Source organism: Halichoeres trimaculatus, unplaced genomic scaffold (assembly GCF_033239565.1).
Source record: "Halichoeres trimaculatus isolate MK-OKI-2021-1 unplaced genomic scaffold, fHalTri1.1 fHalTri1_scaffold_20, whole genome shotgun sequence".
NCBI classification, from domain to species: Eukaryota; Metazoa; Chordata; class Actinopteri; order Labriformes; family Labridae; genus Halichoeres; species Halichoeres trimaculatus.
The window spans coordinates 20,176,417-20,196,124 of NW_027437198.1; the positions used below are offsets into that span (position 1 = coordinate 20,176,417).

The window sequence follows — 19,708 nt, forward strand, 5'->3', positions numbered from 1 at the left end:
GGGTCTGTGTTTCAAAAGGTATAAAAATCTGACTAAAGCGAGTAATACAAAGTAAATAATCTGTTTTGTTATTTTTCTGTATGGGTTGTAATAAAATATTGCAGTACTTTGTATGAAAACAGACAATAGTTAATTGTAACTATTTATAAATTAAATTATTGTACTTTTTGCAATCTGTAGATAAGTACTATGTATTCATATATACAGTAACAACTGTGGATTTAAACGTGATTCTCTGAGGTGTCTAAGTTATTGATGTATATAATGTATGTTTGTTGATACAGCTTACTTTATTTTCTATAAGACCAATAAAATGTTTTGAAAAAGGATTTTAAGCTCTGCTGCTCTGTCTTCGGAGGCTTTAAACCCTGTTGAAATTAGGTTTTTGTCATATTCTGTGGCGTCATTGACCTAGTTTGATACTTGTAAAAATAAACTGGCGGGGAAGGCTTTCTACGGTCCAGGGTGGGTTTGAGAAGACAGCGATCATTTAGATGGCACGATTTCTTTTTCTATGATCCAAAAAAAGCCATTGGGCGACCCACTTTGGCTAACCTCAGTGGACATATTTTTGGCCCGACACGAGTAAAACATTAGAGTCATGAAGGATGTCTAGGTGTGCTTGTCCTAGATTAGGAGGAGTAGTGAGTTAGTCATCTGTGCTCCCTGTGGGCCTCCTAAACCCCCTCTGTCTCAGCGCACCTCATCAAACATCACCCTCCTCAGCAGCGTTTCAACCCCAGCACACTCAAAACACATCTCCTGAGAGCACATGCAGAGACACAGAGACAGATGGCTGAAGACAAGCTGCGTCTTACCACTCCATCCTGCAGGGCAAGTCTAAACCCCAGTGCCTCTGCACCATCGCAGCCCTGTTTTGTTCCCTTTAAAAGGAGGAGGCTCCTACAGGTCTCAGTGACCTGTGCCTTAAAACAGGCTCCTCTCTCCCTCCTTGGATGCCTGCCCCAGACAGCCTGACGGCCTCTGAAGGGTTGATTAATTTGGCAGGTTGGGTTAAGGTGAGCTGGTGGCCGATCTAGGGCGGCATTCTTCATCTTCACCCACTTCTGCAGCAGGTGCCTGCCCCAGTTCTCCCAGCGTAGCCCTGCTGTACAATTAATGTTGCCATCCCCATCAGCGAGGCCGTTCATTTAGCTCGTCTGTGCTGCCAAAGCTTGGCATGAGGCTCGTCTCTGCAAATGTCATCACGGCAGAGAACATAGATGAGAAACAACCCAGTTGAAGTAAGGCGAGTTGGGCGAGGCTTTTATTATTATTATTAGAATATTAAATAAATGAATTAAATCAATTTAGTGAGGGTGCAAACAAAGGGGGAGCACACATTCTTGTGCATATTCCAAACAACAGTGATCGTAAACTTATGTGCATTCTTAACAAACAAAGACCAATATCAACAGGAGGAACAAAACAACACATACCAGGATGTTAAATATAAGTGCCTTTGTGAGGAGTTAACCTTGCCCCAGCTCTGCGATGTGTGGGTCTGTGTTTCCCCCTGCTGGCTCTTCAGTGTAAAGACTGGTTGTGACCACACAGGGTTTTCCACAAGATGACGCCACATTCTCTTCACAGGAGGATTTCCCCTCCATGAAACTCTGAGACAAGACACTTTTTTCTATCTGTGAAATTTGAAACATCTGTAAAATGCTGAACTAAGACATTTTTTATCCAGGATTTTTTTTTATTGTGGCTCTCATTTGCAGATAATGTTAGACAAGCCAGAACACAAGATATATTGAAAGTTTTAGGTGTGCACTACTTCTCATGGTAGTGTTTGTGATGACTAGACACATTATTTTTAGATACAAAATGCAAAATTATGTTAGTATTAGTTCTAAAACACATTGTATCAAAAAAAAACTGAAGAAAAATTTAGATTTGTTGGGGTAATGGGCTGATTGATGTTAGTCCACAGTAAAAGTGGCCCATGCACTTCAAAATCTGGTATGAAAAATGTGCCTGTCAAGTTTTTAAAATAACAATAATTTCTTAATTTCTTCTCAAAACAAATAAATGAATAAAAATAATAAAAATAATAATAAGAATGTTTTTTTTGTTACCCCACTGGCAGAATCTTTTATGTATGCATTCTGTCATTAATTTTACAATTCTTTAAATTTATTTATTTATTTTTTTTGTAACTTCCAAACAATTCAGATATCTGGCAACATCTGGAGAGGACATTTTTGCCTTTTAGCATCTTAAAATTACATTTTATTTCTGTACTTTTCTGGTGAATGAGGCTCATATTAAGTAAGAAAACACATTTTTTAAATAAAACAAACACTTGCATTGTTTATTTATTTATCTATTTATTTATTTATTTATTTATTCATTCAGTGTGTTTTTTTAATGCTGTATGTTCGCAACAAAGGGCACATTTGAGCCGTGGCCTTTGGTGGTATGAGCTCACCTTGACATCTGATCAAGCACCACATAATCCTGATTAGCACTGGGTTGTAGGGATGGGAATTGCTAAGATTTTTTCAATACCGATGCCCTTATTGATTCTGCTTATCGATCTGATTCTTTATCGATTCCCTTATCAATTCCGGTTGTGAACTTTCTTGGTACAAAAAGTAGCTTTATAGATTTTCTGTGTAAAAAACATTTAATTGAGTTTATACCGTAAGGGAATAAAATGTAATTGGTCCCTGAGCAGGTAAAAATTGCACACAATGTGACGTTGATGTACTGTGTTGTATGATATTGATAATTTAAGAAGGCCATCTAGTGTCTCAAAGTGGTTACAGCAATGGTTTAAGTTGTTTGGAAGCTTTCCGTAGTTTTGAAGTCAGCCATGAGCCTTTCAATCGCCTGTTAGCTTTTGACATTTAAAATTCTCAGTATTTTTTACAAAGAGTTGATGTGATATTTTTCTGAGATGAAAGTTGAAATTGTATTCTGAAGCTGAAGTTATACTGATGTTTGCTAACTGCTAGCGTATCAATGCATTTTCACATATATGTTAGCATCAAGCTTGCGCTATTTTGTTATTTTGGAAAATAAGGTGATTTCTACCATTTCAAATGTACTAATTATGAATCTCCTGAGAGAAATAAAGTACATTTCTTTATGAAGTCAGTAAAACTTCAAGCTGAAAATCCTGAATCAGAGTTTTCAGGCGGCTCCAGCACAATGTAAAGAATTGATAAGGGAATCGTTAAGCACAAAGTTTAACAATATCAATGGATTGAAACATTTCTTATCAATTCTCAACAGGAACCGGTTTTTCGATTCCCATCCCTGGGTTGCACTTGGGTTTTCACTACTGATGTCACACTCCAAACTCTAAAACTTGCTGATAACACACCAAAGATGCCTCTGGTAGAAACACTCAATAGCAGAACAGAGACTTGTGTTGATCTGGAGCAGACACTCAGGTTTGTGGAAAATTCAATGACTCTTGCATCACTGTCCCTACTTTCTCTCTTCTCTTCTCTTCCTCTTTCTCTCCTGTGCTTATCTGGTACAGAGTGCTGCAAGAGCCTGCTTTTTTGACTGAACCCAGGACATCAAGAACTAAGTAAAACTACAAAATCTGTTCACTCTGTTAAAATTAAGGAGGTAAGGTTTATGAACTATACTGCATCCAGTCAGCAGAGGGAGCTCAAAGTCTTTTGGCTTCACAGTGAGTGGACACATGGTCACAATCTTAAATAACATCTCTGATATTAAGTATATTTCACAGTTCTTGAGTCACTGAGCCCTAATTTGATCATGCAATAAAAAGATACCCTGTCGCTGATAATTACATATTTGCTGTGATGGAATTTGTTTTACAAGCCACTCCTTGGAATGTGTTGCAGCCTGTATGTATTGCATATAGCTCATAATTATGTAAGAGCCTGTATGCCTCTTGCTGTAGATTTTTTTTTCTACTGAACTGCAAAATATCATACCCTTTCACATTCCTCTGTTAATAAAAAGTTAGATATGCTATATGTGACATATTTTAGAAATAATTTACCAAACATTTTCTGTGAAAGTTGAAACTTAAAATGATAACAAGTTATAGGAAAACACTGTTTTGGTGCTTATTTATTTAAATGGGAAGGTTAATAGTGCAATTTGTGTCCTGGCTTTTCATCAAAGGCAGCTTTGGCATATAGCCTGCTATTTCAGTGGAAATCCAGATATTGTCACATGACTGAGGAAAAACGCTGCTATTATGTAACAACATGTCGGCTGTGTGCACCGGCACTTCATCGTACGACATGATTTATTTCAAGTTTGCCTCGCGATACACTCAACATCCGGTTTCGACTTTTCAAAATAAATCATCTAACTGGGGAGAGATGCAGTTCTGGTTTTAACAAAAAGGGCTTTCTCCGCCGTGGTGTTTTGTGCTCTTGCCGACTTGACGTAGCTGCGTCGTGCGTGGCTGCGTCGCCGGTCGAGGAGGCGTTGGCGCATCGCAGTGCTGCTGCTGCAGCTGATACAGTCACAGAAACCGGCCGTCCTGTTCTGAAAGGGGACACACAACCGACACGGCCCGCTTACCGTCTCAGTTACACGGACTCCGCCTGGTTCTGCTTCCCTTAACTGCACTTTTGTGAGTTTAATCACCAGCTTAAAAAATGATAAAGAACGGGCACCACCACCACCAGGTGAACACAGCAGCATCCACCGGGAAAGACGCAGGACCGACCCCCAGCGCTGCAGCGTGCAGTCCCGAGAAGAGGAGGCGAAGGATCCGGGTGTGGTGCGACGGTTGGTGAGTAACTTTCAAGGTGGCTGATCGTATAATTGAGGTGCTAAAACCTCATTACTTAGTGTATCTATCACTGAGCACGTTTCAATGAATGTGTCAGCTTTGCCACCTACTACCGGGACAGGCCTGCTGCAGAGCTCCTTACAGGACAGCTGCTGCATCCTCCAGAGATGCACAAAACTTTTATTTTGAAATTCAGACATTTTGTCCTCTTTGGGCATTTAAATAGCAAAAACTAGTTAGTACGCTACATTACTTGTACTTATTACTGAGAAAGTGTTCTCCCAATTTCCATCTCAGTGCACCCACAATTACATAATAACATTGGGATTGATTTATATCGAATTTTGGTGCTAAAATGTATAGTGTTGTGAGGGCCTAGGCCAAAAATGCCAGCCAATTTAAATGCTGCAACTAGTAAGTCTTTAAAATCACCCTCTTACTTTGATATTTGGTGTTTTTACCAAGTGGATTTTACCAACAAAACAGTTTAAATCAAGATATCAAGTAAAGCTAATTACTTACTTTTTTTTTTTTTTTTTTTTAAAGCTCCTGTAAGAAGTTTTGTACTGGTAATAGAACAAACTGGGATTAATACTGCTGCCTTTATGACCTACAAAAGGGAATGAGATCATCAGTGTAAAGAATGCCTATGTCTATATACAGTTATTTTTAACGCCTAATAATGCTGCCAGGGGATTGGGGTAAGATTAGGCGGTCAACAGCCCGCTGCATGAAAAGGCTTTGTTTATCAGAAAAGATTAGCCGCTAAAGTGCAACACTTACACATGAGCAGGAAAAGACTAGCAAAATAGATTAGAATAGAAAACAATACAGATTTACTGTCACTGGTGTGAAATAATGAAAGGCAGTTTAGCCGCTCTTCCCATTAGCATTAAGGGAAAAAAAAGTCAACAATTGCTAGGTAAAAGTAAACAAGTAAGTCAACAGTAGAGAGGAAGAGCTTAAGTTTCTCAGCAGGGTCGCCAGTCAACACAAGCTTGTCATTCACAGTTATAAAGAGACATAACGGTGGAATTCTCAATTTTTGTGGTTTTAATGTATTTTTTAACTTATTCTAAAACCAGTAAAACTTGTCAAATCTTAAACCTCTAACCCCTTTGAGAATTCAAGCAACAACTGAACCGGTCAGCAGACAAACAGCACACACACGATTGGGTTTCAGGGTCTAGACTCTAGATACTATATTCAGTTACTGACCCCTGAATATAACATTCCTTTGCAGTGTGATAATGTACCTGAGCCTTCTGTGTTTCTCAACATCAGTTTTCTTTGATTTACTTTCATGATACCTGTACAAACACAGTGTTTCCCCTCAGGGTTATATAATTAGAAAGGAAAAAGAACTGTTCTGAAATAGCTTTGCAAGCTTCATACTGTGAGAAGCTGTGTTTTTGTCCTTTGGTGCAGAATTAGTAATGAGAGGGAAGAAAGAGGCTAATTATGGTAAGTGTAAACTCATATTCACATAAATGTACAAAAAACAAACCTCAAAATGGACTTCTTTATACTGCTCCTCCACCTTATAGTCTAAAAAAACCCTCATTCAACATTTATGTGCACAGATAAAGAAAGAAGTAAGTGGAAAAGTGGAAAAGCAACCAGAAAAGTCCCTGGGAACACTCTAACCCCGAGCAGCACGGCCAGCAATATCTCCTTCTTTATTGTATTAGCAGTGATGAAAGCTAACTGCTCCTTCTTATGAGACAGGCTAGCTTAATAACACTAACCACTCTGGACAGGTCTCATGCACTGGCTTAGGTGACAGTGGGGTTTAGATTAATCTGAGGTTTTCCAGGGTCATCTCAGATATGTGTGCTAAATGATTCCCATCAGGCTCTGGCACTTCTAAGAAAGCCGCCAATGAAGATTTGAAGCAGATCAGATAAGTGATGTTGATAGAAAGTGTTTAAATCAAGCAGTTCATAACTTCATTTCTGTGGGACTTGGAGATACACGAACAACTCCCTGCAGAAAGGAAATTTAAAAAATACCAGGACTGGGCTTTTTGGTTTATCATATGTAAACATCACATTCCTGAAGACCAAATGCTTTCCTCTCTGCTTTATAGAACTGGAAACAAAAGTATCTGCAGCAGATAAATCAAAAAGCTGATAAAACTGACTGGGGTTGCAAAAGGTTGTTGATAAAATTGTGGAAGGAAAATTGATCAAACATTTCAGGCGGAAATGCTTTTTTATGTGTGATCATAAATTGACTGTTTGGGGGTTTTAGATTATACTTGTTTTTTTCCCCAACGAGCTGACAAAAATTTCGCCAAATCTCACGATAAACTCTGAATAATCATGAATTGCTTCTCGTAAATCAGCCATCACCGATGCCTGACCCCTTGATGACGGAAACAAGCTTAGAGCCCAGTGTCTGGCTCTCCATGGGGCAGTAGCACATTTCATGTTTTGACGTTTTGTATACGAAGGCCAGGATTACAGTGGCTTTCTCTTGGTAGAATTCCTGTTATTTAGGTGTGGCTGTCTGTCCATAGTTTGATGGAATGTTGCAGAATATTTGGGATGCCAGACTGTTAACCGGTGGGCTGAGCACGCAAAGAAGAGCCAATGTCAACAGAGCTCATGTCATTAACCCTCTAACCCCCTCCTGCCCACATCTGCACTGGCTCCTGTCACTGCACACATTGTTCACCCTCCGAAGCCTACTAAACATCATCATCACCCATATCCAGCTGCATCAGCAGCATGGATGCAGAATTCCAAGAAAAGAGCTCAGTCACGACAAGCCCCTGTCTGCACGGAGAATCTTTTTCTTGTTTGTCAATGTGGGAAAAGGTGACAAGGGTAAAAGATCACTTGTCAGAGACTCATCACAAGGCAAGAGAGTAAGGTCCACTTCCACTGTGTAGCTGCTGCAAGACTATAAAATCGACTATTTGAAAGCCTCAGTGACGTAACAGAGTGTTTCCCATTCAGCTCAGGCTTATCTGAGACTATTGGTGTCCTGGGAACTCACCATGAAGTGCTCACTAAGGGAAAGAAGCACAGTCTATATCTTAAGGTATCTTAATTTGGAAGAATCCAGGTTGAAGCATCAGGTTAAGTCAGTAGAAACCTCACCTGATAATAGTTTTATGTTCTACTTTTTTCTTTTGTCTCCTCTCTACTACACATGTCTCATTGTTTCCAGCCTGTCTTTGCTCCTGTGAAGCCAAGGTGCTGTTTGGGTGTCCGCTAACAGGCTACGCTAGTAAATAATTCATCATCCCACACTGATACTGTCATGATCCATCCCTGCTAAAAAATACAACAGGAATACAGTAACACATGCCTGGCGAACAGCTACTACAGCACCCCAGAAGCAGCCTCTTGGTCTTATGTAACTCTGTCTGGGTCTCGGAGTTTTCTTCTCTCTTCATTGACCTTCAGATGCCCCCCCTCCTCCTGTCACTAGATTCTTCTGGCCCTGAACTATCCCCTTGGAGCCTGCACATGTGGATCTCATTTCAACAAACTAGCAGCACATGACACAGAAATTCTGTCTGGACCAGAATGTGTGGATTTTTTCACATTTTGTTCTGTACATCTGTAACACAGAAAAGCCCTACAGTCGAGTAACTGTTGTGACACTGCACTCAGCAGGGCCCAGATGTTGTCTCTTAAAATCATAACCTGGGAATGAAAACAAAATGGGATTATGTTACTATAACTGCAGTGTCTGTTCTGCAGTCCTGGCGAGGCTCATCTGTTCTCGTATTGATTTTTGAGGATGCTATTTATAGCACTGTTTTACACCTGGATCCTGGGGTTGCTGACATGAAATATGATAAACTGATGAGGATAGAGATGTCATTCTTCCTCACTATGAGCTCATCCTTATCCTTTTTTTGTAGAGAAAATATTCATCATGTTTGAAGCAGGCAAGGAGAAAATGATAATAGGCCAGTACATACAACTGTCAACTATTATGACCCTCTTTTTCGCCTAGAGAACTGGCTGGGCATTTGAGGATGTGCCTTAGCATGGATCCTATCTGACAGGTAGAAGTTTATATGTCTGCATTTGTAACCGATGAGTCCCACGTAGCACCTCTCACTTGTGGAGTGCCTCAAGGTTCAATCCTTGGCCCCCTTCTCTTCTTCCTTTATTTGCTTCCTCTGGGATTTATTCTCAGGAAACATAGCATTGCCTTCCATTTTTATGCAGATGATAGCCAAATCTACATGTCCCTGAAACAGGAAAATGCATACTTTAGCCAGCTGCTAGAGTGCGCGGCAGAAATCGTCGTTGTCAGTGCACCTTTACATTTGAATGATAAAAAGACTGAGGTCATGTTTTTTGGGCCCAGTGATGCCTCCAAAGACCATGTTGATCTAGGTCTTTTGAGCCAACATTTGACACAGACCACAACAAACCAAGGTGTTAGACTCTGATTTTAACCTTGCGGCTTGAAGCATCTTTCAAAAGTAAAACCTTTCCTTTCCTTACGTCACTTTGTGATTTAAATCCATGCTTTTTAGGGATGCAACGCATATCGGTTCCAACATCGGCATCAGCCAATGTTGGTAATTTTTTTAACGTATCCGCATTGGCCGATGGGTAAAAGTGGGCCGGTATTTACTCATTGGCTGCTAGCCATTTTCAAAGCATCTTGAATGATCTTTCAAGACCCAAATAATAATGTTTCCTATTACTATGTAAACGCCCAAACTACCTTAAACGAGTGGACTCTCTTCTTTTATATGTCTCTCCTCCTGTTTTTTGATCACGTTTATCTCGGGCGCTCCATCCATTGATCCTCTCCATGGTCGTCTTTTTCTCATGATTGCGCCACTCTTTATCTCTGAACTACCTCGACACATCATCTCAGATTGTTTTTTTGTTTGTTTTTTATACCAATATTGATATCGGTAAATATCTGTTATCGGCCATAACAGTAATATTAATATCGGATATAGGTATTGGCCAAAATTTTGCAATCGGTGCATCCCTAATGCTTTTATCACAACTCGTCTGGACTATTGTAATGCCCTTTATGTTGGTCTTAGTTAAAAATCCCTGCCACAACTTCAACTTGTCCATTTATTTATTTAGCCTCAATCCACTGGTTACCAGCTTGTTTTTTGGATTGATTTGAAAATCATTTTATCTACTTTTAAATGTTTTCGTGGCCTTGCCCTACAGTCCCTTTATGACCTGCTTCAGCCCTACACTCCCCCACCCTTTCTTAGATCAGCAGATCAAATTCTTTACACTGTGCCCAAGACAAAGAGGGTGCTGAGGGGTGACTGTGCTTTTTCTGTAACTGCCCTGAAACTGTGGAACGATATGCCTTTTTAAATCGCCCCTCTGTTTGAGGTGTTGGCTTTTATTGTTTTATTGTTTTTTTTACTGTTTTATTTTCTATTTATGTTTTTCTCTACTGTCAGATATTTATAATTTAGGATTGTGTACAGAACTTTGGCCCAATTTGTTGTACTTTAAAGTGCATCACAAAGTTCAAATTGATTACTATGGTAGATTATCATGATACAATCATAGTCTGAAATCTGTGCCAGTCTCATTATCTACACATGGTATCATAACCACAGTGGAGGGGAACACATCGTGCCGTCGTAACTTTGGACAGATATTTGACAGATCACGTCAGTGGTGTGGGTTATACTGAAGCTATCAGAAACTACATAACTGTTAAGCGTATCACACATGTAGTGGAGTGTGGTTGGAAAAGAAAATACCTGCCTTGTTGTGTATGCGTTGTAAGCTATTTTGAAATGTTTTAATCAGCTTTCCTTTAAAAAAGGGATGCTTTCAAGAAGAAATATCACATCTTCATGTCTTGGAGAGGCAGCTGTGTCAAGCTTTGAGAACCTTGCAAGCCTCAGTGCTTTCATTTTTGTAGACCTTGTGTCTGTAATTTAAGAAGTGAACAAGTCTACTCAGTTTTTTCTACTCAAGTTCAAGGGTCAATCCTCTCCCTCGGCTGCTGCACTTCACTACAATAACACAGCTCTTTGAATAACCGTATGACTTTCTCTTATCTTTTCTCCTCCCAGCTATGACATGGTCCACTACGGACACTCCAACCAGCTACGACAGGCCAAGGCCATGGGAGATTACCTCATCGTTGGAGTGCACACAGACAGTAAGAATCAGTAACTGCCCTCACACATCTTTAACTATAACTTCGAGGGATTGTTTTGGCACTGGAGCAGTCATTGTGCCTCGCCCTCATACAGCACACTCTGTAATTAAGATAAGCAAGATTCTAACAGAGTCAAGGCCGAAAAAACAATGTGAGCAAAGTGGAACAAAGATAATAAGCGACCAATTCAATGTCACAACATTCACCAAATACCAACAAGCTGAACATCTTTGAGCCTCATCTTCTGTTAATGTCATTTGTCGTTATCTGTTTGCGTTAACAGCATATTCAGAGTGTATATCTTGTTGTGTTTTCAAGGTGAGATTGCAAAGCACAAGGGTCCACCAGTCTTCACTCAGGCAGAAAGATACAAGATGGTGCGGGCCATAAAGTGGGTGGACGAGGTCGTGGAGGGAGCACCTTATGTCACCACCCTCGAGACCCTTGACAAGTACAACAGTGACTTCTGTGTGCACGGAGGTATGGTGTATCATTATGTTGTGACGTAGGGATATGGTTAAACTCAAACCTGAAAGATATGGTGTCAAATTTGAGACATGAAAGTGTGCTCATTTAAAACCTTCAACCATAGACTGTAATATATGGAAGTTGTGTCCCTGACATCAGCCATGTTTCTGATACTGAATTTTGATGCTCATTGTTAACTGGTTATAAACTTTGGTATGGGTGAGTCAAAGAAGAGGCCTTTTAGCTTCTTCACAGATGGTTACTGTGTCCCTGCCTGTCAGTCAAGTCTGCCATGACCTTGTTGCGTTAAAACTCAAAACTTTATTAACTCAGAAAATGAAAAATTGTTAAAAACTAAGGCTCTGTAATAGGCTTTATATGTGTTGTAAAAATTGAGTTTTTTTATTTGGTGTGCATATAGTTTCTGGTATTTTCAGTAGACAGTCTAAAGCAGAACCTTTAAGAACTACAGTATAAAGGACAATGACAAAGGCTTCATATTTTTAGGTCTGGGGTTGCCACTTGGTTTACACAGAGAAGAAATCTGTCTTTTTTTCTTGTTTTTTCGGGTGTAGAACAAAAAAGTCAAAACCAGTAAGAAACAGTATGACAACAAAGTAATTAACTAGAAAAGCACTCAGAGAGTGCAGACCTCCGCCAAGCATATTGTGATTGTCACCAAACACTTTAGTCCTACTTTAATGTTATACTCCCTTTCAGCAGACTGTCTGCTACAATTTGGTGTTAGTTGCAGGTTTGTACGATAATTTGTTACTTGACAGTGTTGAAAATGATGATGACCCAGTACATATTTCATATTCAGGATCTTAGTATCCAGAATATTGCCAGGATCTGGATCGTACTTTTACATCTGTCAGAAATTATCATGACCTTGTCTTGTATTGTTTTGCAAAGCAATCCGACCATTTATCATGGAGTTATATATGGTGAAAACAGCCCTATCTCACAATGATAAAGAATCCTTTGAAAAAAATCCTGGATCCAGACGGTGATCCGGATCATCTCCAAAATTTAATCACTTCTTCCTTATCCCATTTTGAGAATTTCCTGAACACTTCATCATGATCCGTTTGTTACTTTTTGAGTTATGTTGTTCACTGACAGACAAACTGTCCCAAAAACATAAATTGGTGGGGGTAATAATATGCGTAAGGTTAAGGTTGGAAAACAATATAACTTCAAATGATTATGTCAAAAAGGGGAAAGAATGAAGCACTGATGGCCTAGTGGTTTAGGTTGCACTCCATGAGGTTCGTCCGGCAAAGGTAGAGTTACAGAGGTCCAGGGATGTGTAAGATGTCACAGGGAAAGTTCAGTATAAAAGTGGACTTATGGGCAAATAATCAGTGAAAAAGTTTGTAAAGCATCTTGAAATAGTGTCTTTATAGATGGGTGTGAAATGAAAATTTGAAATTAAAGATAAAATTATTTAACAGTTGGCTAAAAATCCTCACATTGCTCACCCGCAGTACCTTCACAATCCAGCAGGGGACAAAGGCCCATGTGTTTATTTAATCAGAGATGTATCACTGACACACTCCATTACTGGCTTTATCAGTTGGTTAATGTTGTCTATGTGTTTCTTGTTTCCTGTTGTTTCAGATGATATAACACTAACAGTGGATGGAAAAGACACATATGAAGAGGTGAAGAAGTCAGGGAGGTACAGGTGAGTTTCCTTTAACATGAAAGCAGAAACTGCCAAAATGAGTTGTTGTTGTTGTTGTTGTGTGTTTTTCTAAAGATTTTACATGATGTGTTATGGTGTTACAGGGAGTGTAAGAGAACCCAGGGAGTTTCAACCACAGACCTGGTTGGCCGGATGCTACTGATGACCAAAGCACACCACAGCAACATTGTAAGTACTCTTCCCCATACTCCCACAGCTAACACAGCTCAAGTCCGACTGTAGAACAATACAGGCTAGAATATGTCTCCATTTACAGCAGAGGTTCGTAGGTGTAGTCCAACCAACTCCAACCAATCAAAACACACTTTGCAACAAAAAGAAGAAAGAAACTCAGCTGGCAAAGACTACAGCAAAACATTATCTTGGTTTTATGAAAGCAGACATTCAGAGTTACAGAAAGCTGAAGCTCTGCTTGTTCTGTATAAAGCACCTGAAGCTAAACAAATCTGCCAAACATGAGGTCAAAGGCTTGGCAAGAAAACTTCTAAATTAAGGATTACTTGACAAAAATTACTCACTGCCAATAAAAAATCAAGATGGCATGTTTTGAAGTGGACCTTATTTAGGCCACATACATCTGACAAGTCCGGAAAAAACTGTACTTCTAAAGTTTCTTGTCTTCGGAAATTGTCCTAAGAAAAAAAGAAAATTGAAAAATCAAATTTTCTTACACAGTTGCCAAATATTTTCATCTTTGGAAACAGTTGAAGCATTTTTTGTCTGAATCCGATTTTTGCAGCTTTCTTTATATTGAAAACACACAGAAGCATCCCTCTTCACAACTGTCTGACACACCAATATACTTATTTGTACTACAGTGTGTAGATTTTGCAAATATACAATTATGCGTTGACACAAGTAGGCAATATTTATTTGCAGATATATCATATAAATGAATCTGTTAACAAGTTAAATGAGCACCCAGAGGCTCAGTATGATGTGGTTAGGTTTATGTTAGACTGGTATTCATCATCAGATGATACTTTAGGTGCATCGGTATGAAAACCTAAGCTTTTCCAATTAAAATAGCTCCTTTTCTGAGTTAATCTCCACTTACTTTACATATTTAAGCTTTCTAAACTTCCAGCCAAATGAAAAAATCAGCATTTTTTTTTAATTTGAAACAAACTTGAACACATTGCTGTACACTGAATTTTTAAAAAGTTTTTCTATAATCATATTATCTCCACATTTATGGGCTGTCATGACCTCTGTCCTCTTTTCTTTTCTTTGCTTCAGGATAGTTCAGACTATCAGCAGCACACAGACAACTTTGGGAAGGTAGGCACCAAATACATTTCACCCCTGATCAATAACGAAACCTCACCTTTCTACCAATTCTCCCAGAGGTGTGGAGGACTAAATTTAGCCTGCTCTCTGTTTTGTTTTGTCATTCAAGTAGTCAGGGTTGCTAAGTGGGCCAGATGTCAACTATTATTACACAAAGGCTTTTACTGTGGAGCCACTTTATAATCAAGCCGCAAGCCCTGCCAGTAAATAGTGAATGCCACTTCTGTTCCTGGATGGGGAAAGTAACTCAGAGTCAACATGCTGGGGTTTTGAATAGTGTGGAAGCTGCAGAGGCTCTCTTCACAATCGCAACAGTTAAGACTGGAACGCTGCGAATTTGGCAAGCGCTGAATAAAATGGCCCAGGGGTTTGTGGGACAGCTCTCAACTCGCTAAAGGAAGTTTACTTTTACACCACCAGGGGGCAGCATCTCACAAGGAGAAAAGTAGCTCAGCATTGACAAGCATTCATCCAGTTGATGTACTCTGTACTCATTTTGCCTGTGTCTGGATTATTGGGGTCACATGGGCAGAAGGGCCACAGTCCCTGGACGGGGGTGTCTCAGTTCCTGCAAACGTCACAGAAGATCATCCAGTTTGCTTCAGGGCAGGAGCCGCAGCCTGGAGACACCATCATCTACGTGGCAGGAGCCTTTGACCTCTTCCGTATCTTTTTATAATGTTGCTCGTTATCATTTCTTTATTTTTTTGACATTTGCATTTATATTTATACAACAGAGGATTAGAGTTATGTTAAAGGGAAAAAGGAAAATTTTGAGAACAATCTCACAAATTTACAAAAATAAAGTTGTAAATTTTTGAGAATTAATTTGTTAATTAGGCGTATAGGAAGGCCAACAGAAGAGAGGCAAGGGCCTGTACAAAAAATAGGATCATGGAGCATCTTTTAAAGTTGTAGTTTGGTATAGGCTTCACAAATGAGTAATTATTTCTTCGTTTGGCACATCAGCATAACACTGGCATAAGTACATGGACCCTGAAAAGGTAGCTAAGAAACAAGGGCTTTGTTAAGAACTTGAGTTTTGTTAGAAATATATTCACAGATTCAGCTTTTTCCCAATCAGTAATTATCAGAGGAACATAACTTTTACAAATCAGCTCCTCTCTGCAACTGCAGTAAGGTTTACTGAGAGCTACAAACGTCAAATGTCAAAACAAGCGGTCCTCAGCGCTGGGGAACTTGTATCAGCCTCTCTTAATAACCTGCTGTAGCTCAAATGAAACATGTGCAAATTGCAACCCCCCAAAAAGAAATCTTAGATGACTTCACTCAGGAGAGGTGTAGCGCCTTCAAAATCATTTGACACATATGTGATTTCACATATTACATTTTACGTTTCTTGAATCTTTTGATAGCCTTTAGCTAAAAACCAAGAAGATGAGTTTGTTCTCATAAATTTACAACTTTATTTTAGTAAATTTTATGACATAAATCTTGTAAATGTACTTTTTTGAATTTCTTTAACATGGACCTAATCTTCTGTCGTATATTCAAGTCTGAAAAGTGTCCAATTTAGCTTTTTGCAAATACAGCTTTCTACCTTGACCTGTCTTGTGTCAGACATTGGCCATGTGGACTTCCTGGAAGCAGTTCATAAGCTTGCAGAAAAGCCATACATCATAGTTGGGTTACACTTTGATCAGGTGCGTTTCCTTCCACGTTATAAGACATTTTACCACCTGTATGAGTGGAGCATTAGCAATGTACTACTTATGTTTCATTTTTATTCTTTTCAGGAGGTGAATCGCTACAAAGGAAAAAACTACCCCATCATGAATGTCCATGAGAGAACACTCAGCGTCCTCGCGTGTCGAGTAGGTTCATACTCCTGTTAATCTGCAGTTCATGTTGTGGGTTATTTGGTGGTATTAAGATTGTTTTCCTCTACTTTTATTTACAGTACGTCTCAGAAGTGGTGATTGGTGCACCATTTGCAGTTACTAAAGACTTACTGGACCATTTCAAAGTAAGATCAGGCAGAATATTTGTCCTAAAGGAGTGTATAATTAAGTCATGTATTATAAAATAAACAATAAAATATATATAAAAAATCTTTTACTCCCAGGTGGATCTTGTTTGCCATGGAAAGACAGAAATATACCCTGGCAAGGATGGATCCGACCCGTATGCTGTAAGTCTGCAACCTCACAAAGAGCTAACTCTGCAATCTGTCGAGATGACAAATCACAGGCATTTTGCTCTCTGCTCTTTAGGAACCAAGAAGAAAAGGAATCCTGCGGACTGTTGATAGTGGAAACAGCCTTACTACAGATGCCATTGTGCAGAGGATAATTAAAAACAGGTAAAATATCACCATCATCGTCATCAGGGATTTCACCTAAAAACATCAAAGAAAATAAGTGATATTTCAACAATTGTGTTTTTAGTATAACAAGAATGAAGTTGATATTTTAGGCGAGTCAAGATTTAAAAAAACTCTCCACATACCCTTCTTTTGTTTATTTAAGCAATGAGAAACAGTCAAGTTTATCACTTATAATGAAAAAGAGTTTTTATAAAGTAAAACAATAGGCTGATGTTTGCTTGAAGAAATGACTGACTGAATGAATGAATGAATGTAAAAGTTCAGTCTAAAGATTTTAGGGCTGGGACAATATGTTATTCTCCTGATTCCATTTATTTCCCATGTTTGGGGTGCAGATTCATTTTAAATTGCAGTTCCTTGATACGGGTGGTCCTTGAGTTATGAATGAGTTTCATTCCTAGACAACAAAACATGGCATCGCAAAGTTGGATTTTTACCCTAAAGACACCCTAAATCTCTAAATAACTATCCAAATACATGTATTACACTTCATATTCATAGGAAAACAGTACAGAGGGTAAGGATACCGAGAAAATTACGGAGCACAAACGCAGACAATCTACGCTATGATGCGACTTGAGATAACTGCATAGCACTGCGTAGCTGTGTATTCATCCGCGTCAAAATGAGTACGCGTGGTATGAGCTTATGAAAAGAGGGGCGTAACTTCGAAACTTTTTCTAATTTCTTACGTACATATACTTATTGGTGTCATAAAGTCAAAACAATGTAAGTCGAGGACCTCCTGGATTTACATTGTTTAACGGTATTTTTTAGCAACAGACCATGTGAAAACGTTAGATGATGATGATGATGTCTACAAACTATATCAGGGGCCTTAATTCCCCAAAAATAAGCACATCACATGTGAGTCAGATTTTAGGATTTAATTAGGGGATCTGACAACTCAACTTTTTTCTAACCCAGCTTATAAACAGAGACTAAAATTGGGGATTAAAATCTGAAAAAAAAAATTGAACTAAAAATGACATTAAACAAAAAATCCTGATACTTCAAGACTTACATTTTTCCTTTTTTTGTAACACTCCTCAAATTCCCACCCAGGTTGCTGTTTGAAGCAAGGAACCAGAGGAAAGAGGCCAAAGAGATTGCTGTGATCCAGGCCATGAAGCGGAAAGAGGAGGAAAAGACGAAAGAAAGACCCCAGCCTGTGCTGCAGAAAGGCCCTAAAGCCAGCACGGTCAACTGAGTGTAAACACAACACTGACTAATAATCTAAACTCATGTACAGTGAAATCAACTCTTTTATAACAGTGATGACACCTTCCACACACCTGGATAATGACAGCTTTCTGAACAGCAGCTCATTCATAGCCAGGATGGCATTGTCTGCTGTAGGTATCAGGTATTCAGTGTGTTTGTGTGCGTACATATGTGTGTGTGTGTGAGAATGTTCTGTTGATTCATCTACCCTACATATGCAATTACATGTTTGTGTTAGTCAACACTCACTTAAGGATAGCTAAGTAGAAAAATAGTAGGAGAAAGAATGATATTGGATGCCTATTTTTGTCTTAAAAAGTTTTAAATTCCTTGAATAATCTTATTTTTTGCCTTTCAACAAGAATTTATTTTTTAATCGTTACATCACAGGATTGAACGGGCAGTGTGAGAATCAGAGGAATAGATCAGAAGAACATTTAAAACGATGTGATTTGAGTTGTCATTTCTGTGGGGTTGTTGCTGCTTTCTGTCCAGCAATGGTTTCCCCCTATCTGATCTATCCTTGTATATACTGTATGTATGTATCATAACGTGAGTCTTTCTGCAGGATGCTAAAACATTTGAGAACCAGGGGAGAATATTTCCTCTGCTTCTCAGCATCTAACTTTGTTTGTCTGGGGTGTTGATAGACTCTCACTGGACCTCATGTACATATCAGACTGCACTGACTTCTCAGAAATCATCAGTACTGTTCTGTTTTATTGTTGGAGCAGTTTTTAACTCATAAATGCACATGGAAGAGACCTGCACACCTGGCCTTTTTAGTGCGAATGCATTTTATAAGCAGCACTCCTCCGATGTATCCAGTTGCAGAGAGCACTACAGAGTTTTAACGGACTACTTTTAACCTTAAGTTTTCTTAATTTATTAGAAAAATAAAGACAGATGCTCAGTGTTAATCAAACTCATGAAATAGACCTTTTACTGTCATTGAGCCCTGAACAATTAACCTGTCTCTATAAAATGCGATTATATAATATATTTTTTGTAGATGTATATTTTACTCACCTCCTCTGCATTAACTGTATGGAAAATTTCATATGGTTAAAAAAACATAATATATCTGTATGTAAAGTCGGAATGTATTACATGTAGGCTATAATCTGTGTTATTGATGACATGATTGGACCATGGTACAGTGTTGCTGATAATTATAACATTTCATCTCAGAAATTTGTCGGCCATCTTTTATTACATGCAAACAGAGAACATCTGTGTGTGGGACGATTATGATGTGTGATTAAATCCTTCTGTAGATAAGCAGGCTGTGCATGAGTCACAGTGGAAAAGGTTAAGGTCATGATTTGGACGTAGACATGACCTTAGATCAGGAAAAAATGATCTCAGTTTTACAGCATATGGACGAGTCACAAGACATAGAAAGTTCATGAAATGTCATGCCATTAGGAGACGATTATCTTTGTAGAAAATTTGCCCCCAGAGAGAGCAGAAACGTTAATGTGTGTTTTGACCTACGAGTACCAGTTTAAATCAAAAGCATTATAAGGTCACCGTTATATCAGGTTGTTTGCTGAGCTGCAAATTTGACATCTTATATGGTCCGCTGAGATGGTTGTGAGGGTAAAAGAATTAAGAAATTGCTTTTAATTAAAGAAGCATTGCAATGAAAATAGATGCAGTAAAATTATGAATCATGCAAATTAACAAGTTGTGGTACATTTGTCAGTGTTAACAGGGAGAAATGTCTAAATAACGAATCAAAAAAGGAATCCAAAAGCAGTCCAAACACCTTTTCTTTTTCTTTTTGACTTTACAT

The 19,708-nt window shown here is 38.8% G+C and overlaps 1 protein-coding gene across 2 annotated transcripts; it reads left to right on the top strand.

The window, feature by feature from the left end:
- The first annotated feature begins 4,409 nt into the window (after nt 1–4,409).
- Nucleotides 4,410–19,071, top strand: LOC141810216 (ethanolamine-phosphate cytidylyltransferase-like). 2 transcript variants are annotated; one of them, XM_074697604.1, is made up of 13 exons: nt 4,410–4,738; nt 10,782–10,870; nt 11,189–11,350; nt 12,962–13,028; nt 13,133–13,217; nt 14,289–14,330; nt 14,872–15,004; nt 15,921–16,003; nt 16,097–16,174; nt 16,261–16,326; nt 16,426–16,491; nt 16,574–16,662; nt 17,752–19,071. In XM_074697604.1, exons 1-13 carry the CDS (start codon nt 4,602–4,604, stop codon nt 17,894–17,896), a joined length of 1,242 nt encoding a protein of 413 aa, XP_074553705.1. In that variant the 5' UTR covers nt 4,410–4,601; the 3' UTR covers nt 17,897–19,071. The 2 variants fall into 2 exon arrangements, with proteins under 2 accessions (XP_074553705.1, XP_074553704.1); XM_074697603.1 differs by having other exon boundaries at nt 14,289–14,329; nt 14,856–15,004.
- Nucleotides 19,072–19,708: the final 637 nt, after the last annotated feature.